General features: G+C 42.2%; 1 protein-coding gene across 1 annotated transcript; it reads right to left on the bottom strand.

The window, feature by feature from the left end:
• Positions 1-2,911: 2,911 nt before the first annotated feature.
• CTBS (chitobiase) lies at positions 2,912-11,688 on the bottom strand. Its single transcript, XM_075287392.1, has 7 exons — positions 11,532-11,688; positions 10,196-10,334; positions 8,655-8,863; positions 6,844-7,015; positions 6,446-6,543; positions 3,591-3,752; positions 2,912-3,506 (listed from the first exon to the last, which is right to left on the bottom strand). The coding sequence occupies exons 1-7, from the start codon at positions 11,655-11,657 to the stop codon at positions 3,321-3,323; spliced, it is 1,092 nt and encodes a 363-aa protein (XP_075143493.1). The 5' UTR covers positions 11,658-11,688; the 3' UTR covers positions 2,912-3,320.
• Positions 11,689-12,895: the final 1,207 nt, after the last annotated feature.

The raw sequence follows: 12,895 nt of genomic DNA, 5'->3' as shown, positions 1-12,895 counted from the left end.
CAGTTTTAGGCTATTCGTAGCCCCATTATGGCTTCAGCACCTTTTACATTTGCCTCTGAGGCAGAGAGCATGTACAGTAAGCAGAAGTCTGCTCCTCAATCCCCATCCATTTAAACTACTACTGGATTATGTGCATGTAATTCTGCCAGGAGAAACTGTATGATAGCCAACAAATAGCTGAGAAAAGCTTATTATTGGAGATCCATGAACATATATAGGTCAAATACATGATGCAATAAAAAAAATCCCTTATGCACAAAAAGATCTATCTAGTAGCACAGTTGGGAAACTTGCTTGATGTCTGTGAATAATATCCCATCTGTAACAATACGCAGCATACAGAAGACGTTTCTTACATTGTAAGCTCTGAGGTTTGCAGAATGTTCATTCCTTTGCACAGAGCAGTTTGCAGATAAGTGTGGAGTCTGTTATGAGACTCAGCCTCTCCCTTCTGCATTCATTGTACAAAGACAGAAGAGTCCGAAAAAAAAAAAAAGCATAGCACAAAAAACTGGAATAAACGAAATGGCTCAATAGAAACCTTATTCCACAAATGCAAAAACAGCCCTGATAGACGTGTGCTTACCGAACCAAGAAAAGGTAAGACAAAACACTCAACATACAGGAAAGTACAAAATTTTATTTCAGTCACAAAAATAATACATACATGATCATATACGTCCAAGGATAGACACAACAGTGCAAAATAACTATAGGGTCAGTGAAACAAACAGCCTGCAAACTCGACCATGACTCCCTATCTAATCAAGTGAAATTCTCATCACACACACACACACACAGTATAGCGCAGCGTCTGCATACATTGTGATAGAAAGGTGTGCAGCAGACAGGCAAGTGCCATAAGTAGATCTCACATAGACTGCTGCACAGACAAAGTATAACAACATGTAGCAAACTTAGGAGTAGTTAATGATACGTTCTAACAGTGCCAACTATAAGTCAGAACAATAAACATACCCATAATGGTATAGGTAACGGGAGACATAGGGGAGAGGCTGCACACTGACCGCACCCGACGCACATTTTGGCTGGAATATACCTTTGTCCGGACAAAGGTGTATTCCAGCTGAAATACGCGTCGGTTGGCACTGTTAGAACGTATCATTAACCACTCCTAAGTTTGCTACGTGTTATTAGACTTTGTCTGTGCAGCAGTCTATGTCAGATCTACTTATGGCACTTGCCTGTCTGCTGCACACTTTTCTATCATGATGTATGCAGACGCTGACACAGCCAGTATACACTCACTGGCCACTTTATTAGGTACACCTGTCCAACTGCTCGTTAACACTTAATTTCTAATCAGCCAATCACATGGCGGCAACTCAGTGCATTTAGGCATGTAGACATGGTCAAGACAATCTCCCGCAGTTCAAACCGAGCATCAGTATGGGGAAGAAAGGTGATTTGAGTGCCTTTGAACGTGGCATGGTTGTTGGTGCCAGAAGGGCTGGTCTGAGTATTTCAGAAACTGCTGATCTACTGGGATTTTAACGCACAACCATCTCTAGGGTTTACAGAGAATGGTCCGAAAAAGAAAAAACATCCAGTGAGCGGCAGTTCTGTGGGCGGAAATGCGTTCTTGATGCCAGAGGTCAGAGGAGAATGGCCAGACTGGTTCGAGCTGATAGAAAGGCAACAGTGACTCAAATAGCCACCCGTTACAACCAAGGTAGATGGGCTACAGCAGCAGAAGACCACACCGGGTGCCACTCCTTTCAGCTAAGAACAGGAAACTGAGGCTACAATTTGCACAAGCTCATCGAAATTGGACAATTGAAGATTGGAAAAAACGTTGCCTGGTCTGATGAGTCTCGATTTCTGCTGCGACATTCGGATGGTAGGGTCAGAATTTGGCGTCAACAACATGAAAGCATGGATCCATCCTGCCTTGTATCAACGGTTCAGGCTGGTGGTGTCATGGTGTGGGGAATATTTTCTTGGCACTCTTTGGGCCCCTTGGTACCAATTGAGCATCGTTGCAACGCCAAAGCCTACCTGAGTATTGTTGCTGACCATGTCTATCCCTTTATGACCACAATGTACCCAACATCTGATGGCTACTTTCAGCAGGATAATGCAATGCCATGTCAAAGCTGGAGTCATCTCAGACTGGTTTCTTGAACATGACAATGAGTTCACTGTACTCCAATGGCCTCCACAGTCACCAGATCTCAATCCAATAGAGGAGCATCTTTGGGATGTGGTGGAACGGGAGATTCGCATCATGGATGTGCAGCCGACAAATCTGCGGCAACTGTGTGATGCCATCATGTCAATATGGACCAAAATCTCTGAGGAATGCTTCCAGCACCTTGTTGTATCTATGCCACGAAGAATTGAGGCAGTTCTGAAGGCAAAAGGGGGTCCAACCCGTTACTAGCATGGTGTACCTAATAAAGTGGCTGGTGAGTGTACATAAATACATATAAGGGTATATGATATTCACTTGATTAGATAGGGAGTCATGGTCAAGTTTGCAGGCTGTTTGTTTCGCTGACCCTATGGTTATTTTGCACTGTTGTGTCTATCCTTGGACGTATACGATCATATAGGTGTTATTTTTAGGATTGAAATAAAATGTTGTACTTTTCCATATGTGGAGTCTTACCTTTTCTTAGTTTCCAGTAATGACAGAGGAGTCCCTCCCTAGTCCACAACTGTGATCCTATTAATCTGCCTATGAAATCAGAATAAGTGGTCTAAAATGTTAGTGTTTATTTAAATGATCCTACTGTGACCTGGAGATGCATGCTACAAGCTTAAGTATTATTGAAAGAATGTATACACATATAGGAAATATATATGAATGTATTCATTTCCTTATCAATAGACTTAATGTTTCAATGCAAGAAAAAAAAAATAGAACATGAACCAGTTCCCAGTCATAGGTTTTAATAGGCAAAATTGACCTAAAAGAAGCAAGAAGTAGAACAAAAAGAGAAGTAGGTGTTAAAACGTAAATGACATTACAGGGTTGTGCCATCAATACAAATGACAATAAGTAAACTGAATATGCTTTAGAGAGCACCTTGCAGAAATAATGCGATTCAGTCATGCATGCCTTGTAGAATACAGTACAGCTTCTGCTGTAGCCTCATCTTCTTCTGCATGTTAGGCTAGGCAATAAGTGTCAGATTATTGGGGGATCAACTACTGGGTTTTCTAGTGATCAGGAGAACAGGGGACCAATCTTATCTATAGTTTAACCAGACCATGTACATTTGACATAATAACATTGTACTCCTCAGTACAGCTCCATATTTCCCCAGGTAAAAAGCAATGGGACTCTAGATCCATCATGATAGTAAGGCTTTCCACATGTCTGCGGTCTGCTGCTGGGCTATAGGATCATCAGAGTAATCCAGTAGATCTGCATTCCACATGCCAACTCCTCTGAGGCTAAGTTTCTTGATATACTCCACCTTTAAAGAAATACTCTTCGGGTCGTCATACCAAACCTGATGGATATTTCCTTTTGTATCCTATTGAAATAAGAAACGTATTTCACTTTGCTCAACACCATACAGGAGGGCAATAAAATATAATGTATTACATCGACCACAGACCTTGTAGTTATAAAAAGGCGCCTTCTGGAAATCATCCCATAATCTACCGGTCAATGAATTATTGACCTGCTTCATAATCGCACTGTATCGCACCTGCCGGCCCACGGCATCGCTGCACTCCGCCCCTCGGAATGGCTTTTTTTCTAATGTGCACTTATTATCCTGATGGGAATAAAATTGTAAAAATTATTCATTGAATCAACATGCGACCTGCTCTACCTTTCAGCTTCAGGCTGAGGTCCATGTTGCAGTTTTTGTTGCGATTTTTTTAGCCGAAGTCAAGAATGGCTGCAAAAGGAATGGGAAATCTATAGAAAGTTCTTATACTTCTCCCTTCTGCTCAATCCACTCCTGGCTTTGGCTCGAAAAACTGCAACACCAAAAGCTGCGTTTCGGCAACGTGGGGCTTTACCCTTAGGGCCCCTTCACACTACTGATACGCTGCCTGATTCTGAACGTTAAAACACGGTCAGAATCAGCACGTATAAAGCAGAATCCATTCATTTCAATGGGGAGCCGGCATACGAGCGCTCCCCATTGAAATGAATGGGCTGCTTTTTACTCTACGAGCGCTCCCATTGAAGTGAATGGGACGCGCATGTGTACGGCTCGGACTGAGCCAAGCGCCGGGCCCCTTCACACGGCGAGCCGTACACGTGAGCGCTTCCCATTCACTTCAATGGGAGAGCTCGTAGAGTAAAAAGCAGCCCATTCATTTCAATGGGGAGCGCTCGTATGCCGGCTCCCCATTGAAATTAATGGGATCTGCTTTATACACGCTGATTCTGACCATGTTTTAACGTTCAGAATCAGGCAGCGTATCAGTAGTGTGAAGGGGCCCTTAGATGGGTTGTTGGAAACTCCTGTTGGGGCTGGGACCTCATTGTGTCAGAATCTGAGCCCAATGGTGGATCCTCTAGTGGGACAATCTGGTCTTACAATTGCATTATGGTCCAGGGCTGTATAGAGGTATAATACAGCACCCATAATGGCTATGGGACCATACTGTACCTCTAGACACCTCCAAATTCATATGTGGGCATTCAAAAAAAAAAAAAAAGTTGCATTTTGAATCATGGCATATTTTATTGGACCACGTATTATAGAAGTGCAATGGGAAGCAGGCAGCCATCTCTTTCACCATTCACCTTCCATTTCTGCATTGCACCCGCTGCTCCAAACCACTTAGAGAATGGAATGGACTCAGGGGTATATGGGGTCAAGTTTGTGGGGGTTTTTTGCATTCTAACTTTGTCAGGGGTGTGCAAAAGGCAAGGTGAAAAACAAACCATTTGGTGGTCACAAAAAGGGAGCCATTATATTCCTAAGGAGGGGTAGATACCATATACAAACACTGGGTCAAAAAACAAGGTAGATGCCAGAGATATATCAAAGAGAACAGTGCCACTAAGGGCAGTACTACCAAATAACATCTATTTAGACACAGTAACACACAAAAAACAGAGGAGGACAAGCACATCCAAAATGTATGCACATGTAGGAAACCCCGACAAAGGATAGTAAGTATTGCAGCCAGGGGATAAAATGTTCTAGTATATAAGAAACCTAAACCACTGCACTTCATAATAAGGATAATAACAGTGAAGAAGTGTGCCAAAGTAAATAGTTAAAAAGTGTAATATAATACTGCCCCTCTAAAGCCTGCCTACAATAGAGGTCAGTATCCGGGTGCTATACCATGTGTTACACGCACGTAATACTGACATCTATTATAGGCAGGCTTATAGGGGCAGGATTGGATTATACTTTTTAACTGTTTACTTTGGCACACTTCTTCTCTGTTATTATCATGATTATAAAGTGCAGTGGTTTAGGTCTCTAATATACTAGAACCAGTTTAATTGGGTTAATTGGTTTAATTGGCCGGAACAAATTAAAAAAAATGCCTGTCTGTGTTCCAGGATAATTTCTTACTCAATACCATATAATTTATACAGTATAAACTCTGACCCATAATGCAGAACGTAATAAACACTTACTTACCTCTCCCAGATCCCAAAGGCTTCAGGCCTACTTGGTCACGTCTCCGATGTCACCTGGGCATGGGGCTTGCATCCTTATTGCGTTGCAACGCAAGCCCCCCTGCTCACGTGACATCCCGCATGTACTGACATTGAAAATGGCCGACATGATCTGCGGGGAGTGCTCTGGATCCAGGAAGAGGTAAGTAACAGGTATTTTTTGTTTCCTTCCTGGGGCCATGGGTCTCTGATTATTATACTCTGGCATCTGAAAAGACCCCAGAGTATAGTAATTGTTCATGGGTGTACATAATGGGGCATAATACTGTGTGCAGGGGCCACTTGGGGGCATATAATACAATGTGCAAGGGCCACTATGGGGCATAATTTATGCCAATATTGGGCATAATAGCGTGTGCAGGAATGCGGGGTTGCGGGGGGGGGGGGGGGGTAGGGGCTTTATGCCAGAGTTCCCCCTACATTTTTTTCCCAGTTTAAGCACTGTCTAGAACACTTTGTCCCCTTGCTGCAATATTTACTGTCCTTTGTCAGGGTTTCCTACAGGTGTATACATTTTGGATGCGTTTCTCCTCCTTTTTATGTTTTTTTTTGTGTGTTAATGTGTCTAAACAGGTTGTTATTTTAAATAATTTTGCATTTTCATGAAAAAAATCTTTGGTTCTACTTTTCATATGGAGGGGGCCACAAGGAGTGGGAGACCTTATGCCATGTGGAGGCTACAAGTAGACTGGGATGGTTTATGATACATCATTTGACAGTTCTATCCCACCCATCTGAATGCTCGGAGGTATGCACTCACCAAGGAAAAACAAAAATATAATATAAAAAAATAAAATAAGGCTACAGTATTACCTCGGTTATATTAAGACAGGTGTAGTCATAACCATACCAGGGGACGCCCATCACAAGTTTCTTAGGATTGATACCAATATCTATAAACCTCTTGTAACCTACAAGATAGAAAGTAGACGTCTAAGGTTTTGCCCTCATCTGATTCTCAGTATAGTTTACACTCAGGATTTACTAGATGCAGTTCAGACATTCAGAGGTCACCGGTGACTACAACTCCTTGAGGACCTTATGGTTAGGTTCTGGAGTTTGTTAAACTATTGTATTTCAGTTTCTGGGATTGCTGGGGATGGTTATGTCCTTCATTGTACACGGCCGGAGCACACGAACCAGGAGCAGACACAGGATAAATTCTCATGAAAGACCCCAATGCCATAAAATGACAGTATTTGATCACCAACCTGCTATAGTTTGGTTGAACGGTGCATTAGCTCCAGCGATACATTCAGTCCAAATCTGGGATTGTTCATCATAGGACATAACAAATAAGAAGTCGCACAGGTCCGCTATGCCTGTATAGTTATAGCAACGGAGATCAATGCAGTCTGGAGACCATGCAACATCAAAGGTCACCTACCATAATGTGAACACAGAAGAGAATAAATAGGGGTGACCTCCTCACCTATGTATGTACAGCAGAAGTATAAGATATTTACTTTCCCCTTCGCAGCTCAAAAAGGAATGGTTTCAACTTCTTTAGTAAATGAATAGTTCAGGTAAATAGAAGAAACTTTATTACATTGTCACCTCCTCTCCTGTCTGCTAAACTGCCCAATTCACTGAGATCCATCTACACTGAAGACACTTAGATTGTTTACATAGAAGTCTATGGAGAGTTCTTCATTTTCAACATCTTACAGAAGAAGTCTCCCATAATGCCTTGCAAGCTTGTTGATGGTTTCCAATAATAAATAGCAGAAATCTGAGTGCAGCTCTGGCTACTGTACGAAGGCCAAGTGCATGGTAAGAAATATAATACAGGGGGTTAAAAGTGGAAGCATTGCACATAATGAATGTGCAATGAAACCAACAAACAAAAGGACTACCCTGAGTACTTCTCCACTTCCCCTTACAGGAGTTCTGATAAATCTGCCCCACTGTTCTTATAAAGGTCACTTAACTTTATATAGCTTATATCTAATAGGTGGACGTACCCTTTGGACTTTCTAACCTATTGCACCCATTTGTGTCAATACGGAATCAAGAAAATATTGCATAAGCTGAAATCACATAAGTAAATATTCAATAATTGATACGTTTAGTTAGAGACGACCTATTAATATGTGGAAGTCCAGGGTCGTCGTACACAGGTTAAACAAAGCTGCACATTTTGTCAAACAGATATAGCCAGGTATGTACTGATAATAGGGGAGGAGGGCTGGGGATACGGCGTGTTGTAGGGCCTTCTCATTGACCGCTATATTAAGACACCCCCCCCCTCTTGTGTAATCTATTACATGGTGTTCTAGTTGGAGCGTCTTCTATTAGGTATTTATGTCTTTAGTTTTCTCCAAGTGCTTGTGCAAAAACCTAATGTAAACGGGTAAATGTCCAAGAGCATTGTCCCCTGCAGCTGCTATAGGGTTAATGAGGTCTCAAGTCCAGACAGGTGTCAGGTCTGCAAAGTTATAAGCAGGAAGGAAGCCAAGGACCACTCCTGTCCATAAGATAGGAAGCAAAAGAATAAACCCATTGATGCCACCTTTACCAGAAATGCAAAGACTACAACGATATGGCCCAGGGTCTGAGTGGCTCATTGTAACCCTACAGCAATGGGGTCCTGGGTTTGAATCCAGATAAAGGCAAGAGGTTTGTGTGTATGCATGGGTTTCCTCCCAAAGACAGCTGAATTTTAATTCATGCGCCCCATGGGGACAGAGGACTGAACCTCCAAGGCTGAATCAGCAGGGAGGGTTTTTTTTCCCCATCCATCTCTGTTTCTTATTGAAGATAATGGGAAGCAAATCCCAGCTGGAATTTGGAACTCATTTTTAGGTAAAATCCACCTATAAAATTCCTCCATGTGAACGGCCCCTTATAAAGTAGAAAATAAGGCATTAGGTCCCATGTCTGACAGCAGAATGAAGGTAAACTACTGACTGTTTCCAAATGCAACCAACAAAATCCAAGTATATTAATGGAGACCAGACATGAAATCATGCCAAAAAACTAAAGCAATTGCAAGAAACACAGATTTATAACCTATCCTTACCTGGGACCCAGGGATCTCTCTATGGAAAGCTTCTGTGGTTTCCTTCACCAATGCAGTCAGGGCGTAATATTGGGGGGAAGATTTTAACACTGGTTGTTCGATATCCAAATTAATTCCATCCATATATTGAGCCTTTGCCAGTTCTACCTTCTGTGATATCCAGGCAGATCTCTTGTCTGGATCCACAATATCATTCAATGGAACATCTCCTATAATGTAAGAGGAGGGCGATGTTACTTTATATGAAGAAATAGAGATCCAAATGATCTTGTAACCCCATCAGTCAGCAGAACACAGCTGTGTGATACCTCAGACCTCAGTACATGTGCCTCGCCTTGTAAGGTGCTCCAAGATGGCGACAACAACCTCCCTGTACCCAGAAGAATTGATGAAAGGCAAGGGTCACACCAAATATTGTGGGATTTAGATTTCTCTTTTGCAAATTGACAAACATAATACATTATCACTTCCATTTTTGAAAGCGTTCTTTACTTTGCTACATTTGTTCCACGCCTGTCTAAGATTTTTGCACAGCACTGTACATACATGGTTCTGTGTGTGGAACAGAAGGAGTCAATGGCAGATGCTGATTTACAAGCACATGACTGGGATTTTCTTGCTAACAATGATGAATGAAGTCAGTGCTGAGTCATATATATAGGACAGTGGATTCAGTTCCAGTTATTTGAGTTACATATTCACATACAATACTGGTTTTAGATGTGCAGCTAAATTCAGGCATTGACAAGAAGTTCAGGTACAGGGAGATGTTCGATAGAATCATAAAGCTGCTATACTTGCTTTTGTAGGATGGAGGGAACGTTAGTCACAATGATGGGTAGTTCTCTGAAGTTTCCATCAGCCCTATAGACTTTGCATGGAGTGGAGCTGCACATGTTTGACAGCCACTCCACCCCAAACTCCTCCATACTGTGGTTGCTCATTCAGGATCCTCGCTCTAGTTTTCAATGGAGGTTCCCAGGAGCTCAAACATGCTGGTCATTCTTTAACTGTACAGAAACAGCACCACTCCTAACTGTGGGCTTAGTCTGGTATTGCAGCTATTTCTATAAGCAACAGACTATTTTTGCAAATTTTTCCTTATAACTAGATCTTCAGGGCGGATTTATCATCTCTTGTACAACAGTTTTGCACATGTTGAGTTTTTATGCTAAAATTTGCAACTTTCTCTTCTATGCCCCCCTTTGCCCCTTTCCTGGCAGGTTCAATAGACTCACCAGATTTACTTACAACAGTTTCCTGATATATATGATCCCTGAAATCTACACTAGATACAAGCTGCCATAGATTTCAGTGCAGGTGGCCAGCCTGGCGGAGGGTGCACCTGATTTAAGAGGAGGTGTGTGCCTGGTCATATGTGAGGTACACCCTCGGCTGGCACAGGAGATATGAAGACTGGCATTGATAAATCTCCCCCTATAGGTCAAAGTACTGTACTCCGTTTCTAATCATTGCCTAAATATGTCAAATATACAAAGCCTATATGGCCCTATTAAAGTATAACACGAACACAAACTTACCTTTCAGGACAAACCTTGCACCCTTGGAGTGCGCAAAGCACATGAGCTCTGGGTCATATGGGGCGAACAGGGCGACCGTGGTGACGTGATTCCAGTCATAGTTCTTCCAGTTTTTCCCTCGGACGTAAAATACGTAGACCTGAAAAGGGATACAAGTGCAAAATGTCATATAATGCGCCTGTTCTATTTTACAGAGCATTAAACCAGATTGTTGGGAATCTCCAGGAGGCCATCGTTTTTATAGTTACAGGTTGATGTACAATAATGTGCAGAAGTTTTAGTCAGGCTGTAAAAATAATTTTGGCAATTCACAAAGTGAAGCGCATAAAGATCAAAGATCAATAATCGGGGTGACCATTGTCCTTTGCCTTCCATCAGTTCTTCTCGGCACTTGCTTAAAACTTTTGCACAGTACTGCTATTTTTGGATGAGCCAGGTAAATAAGCATGTTACAAAATGGTCAGGAATTAAAATTAAAAAAAGTCAGCACAAAAATACATCAAAAATCATATTTTTCATGCATCTAGTCTTAGAACACTTATTTGCGTCGACCCTCTGTTATTCCTGTTGGAAATATAGCCATACATTAATAGCTAGGTGTATCCTCTCCCCTTGTCACTCACACGTCTCTATATACTGATGCTGTCCTAGTAGTCCTGACAGTATCCGGCTGTGTAGAGACACCCTGTATACAAGGGGAATGCTTATCCCCCAGTTATGAAGTTACATTTCCAGGAAGAATAACAGAGGGACACCAGAATGCATAGCAAAGAGAAATGGTTTTTTTCAAGGGTAATGAGAGTATTTGCTAAAAGACATTTCAGGAGAGGAGATCCTCTTTCAGTTTTTGCACACATTTTGCTCACCTGCAGATAAGATAATCCTTTAATAGAGGTCTTTGCAGTTCCACCACACTGGAAAGCCAAGGGTAAAACCCACAGCAATAAATGACAATTTGTACAACAATTCACATTGCTGCCACTGTAAATCATTGTGGGTTAATTGCTGACCAGTAGCGACATTGCTTAGTCCGTCCCTTAAGCAGAATGTAAATGGGGCGTTGTAGGAAATGTGGCAACAATCTGTCAGGTATACATAAAGCCATAGGTGCTGCCTGCAGGTATATGGCACCATTGATACCTGTTAATCACTGCCTCCTTATAACACCAGAGCCAAAATCTGCAGGTAGCAGGAAGATAAAAGTCTGGGATCAGACAGACCTGGACCGTCTCCCTGCACCTCCTCACAATTCCAGTGTTTACAATCAGGAAGTTACACAAGTAACTCTAAATGATACATTGTATTGTCTGCTCTGATACATAGTAACACACTGTACCTCAAAGTCCCGGGTTTCCTTGATGGGTTCACATAGAGCTGGATCAGAGCAGGGGCACTCACCCAAGCAGACAGAAGACTCTATATAGAGGAGCAGCCCCAGCAGCAAGTACCTGCACAGCCCCATCCTCCGAACACAGTGTCCAAGCACTGGTGTGAGCCCTGCTACCTCCCATATAGGGCTGCACCAATGAGGGGGAGGAGGGTGTAATGGAGGGAGGTATTATATAAGGGGAGGGGAGATGGCTTATGTTCCTAGTAGATGGAGATCACGTACAATAAAAGTCAATGTGTTGTGTTACTGTATTGTAGACAAAGTCATTGTTATTTGTGAATGGAGCGCCAGGGCACTTGTTGTTCCATTCACTTCTATGGAGCTGCAGCCACTGCTGGAAATGACAGCCCTATACCAGTGGTGTAACTAACTTTTATGCAATCTTTTGTCCATGGCCCCCTACCTCATCCCTACAGAGAATTCTTGATAGTGATGGTTACGGGTGCTAAGGAGTTTAATCCACCTTAGTGTGGTTAGGGTAATCTGTGGGTCTCCTTGGTTTATCATGGAAGCTGCAATCTCACTACTGATGCCAGTGCTTATGGGGCCCCTAAGGCTCCCGGGCCCAGTGCGACTGCACCCTCTGTACCCCATCAAGTTACAACCCTGCCCTATACACAAGGAGACTTTAAGGGGACTTTCGGTCCTAGGATAGGGGATGTGTCCTTAATTGCACAACCCCTTTAACTATATTGGTTCAGAAATCTATCCGGTTCTAAACTGTATTTTATACCCAACTTATATAATATGTCAGAATTTGCTACATTTTAGACCTTCATATTCAGATATTGTTTTTGTTAATATTTTAATAGAAATCTAATTGGATATAGAAACAAATTGTAAACTTACACCTAGTGAACCATCTCCGACGGTCCAACACGTTGGCAGGTATATGCATGTATGTATAGTGGGGCCATGATGTATAACTTTTAGCCATTATGTGCTAAAGCTTGCCATTGACATAAGACAACTACCCAACCTAACTTCTCTGTTCACATATGGTTCATCTGGATTGTCATGTTTGTTCTAGAGTGAAAAATAACTGTTTTCTAGGCACATCTGGCGCCGCTTATCATTGACAAAACTATAAGACTGGTCACAGAGATTGCCACCATTTGGCTATTTCTATTCCCCATTGTCCCCCCCTCTTTTAACCCCAATAACCCGTTCCGTAAAACACATTAGAAATATTGATTGGAGACATAAAAGTCGCAGGACGCTCAAGTTTGTGGATGCAAATATTTATTTGAAAATTTCAGGGTTTAGAAAGAAGAACTATACATTTGGTTGGAAAGTGCGATTGGCTTGAT

The sequence above is a fragment of the Leptodactylus fuscus genome, chromosome 9 (genome assembly GCF_031893055.1).
Source record: "Leptodactylus fuscus isolate aLepFus1 chromosome 9, aLepFus1.hap2, whole genome shotgun sequence".
NCBI lineage: Eukaryota > Metazoa > Chordata > Amphibia > Anura > Leptodactylidae > Leptodactylus > Leptodactylus fuscus.
Note: the sequence above shows the minus strand (reverse complement) of the source record. Positions and strands in the feature narration are given on the sequence as shown.

Excerpts from the sequence above, each read along its gene's own strand:
- CTBS (XM_075287392.1), bottom strand. The coding sequence starts at position 11,657 with ATGGGGCTGTGCAGGTACTTGCTGCTGGGGCTGCTCCTCTATATAGAG. Across the intron at positions 10,335-11,531 it reads AGGAAACCCGGGACTTTGAG|GTCTACGTATTTTACGTCCG; the intron begins GTACAGTGTGTT and ends ATCCCTTTTCAG. Across the intron at positions 3,753-6,445 it reads CCTGTCTTAATATAACCGAG|GATAATAAGTGCACATTAGA; the intron begins GTAATACTGTAG and ends TATTCCCATCAG.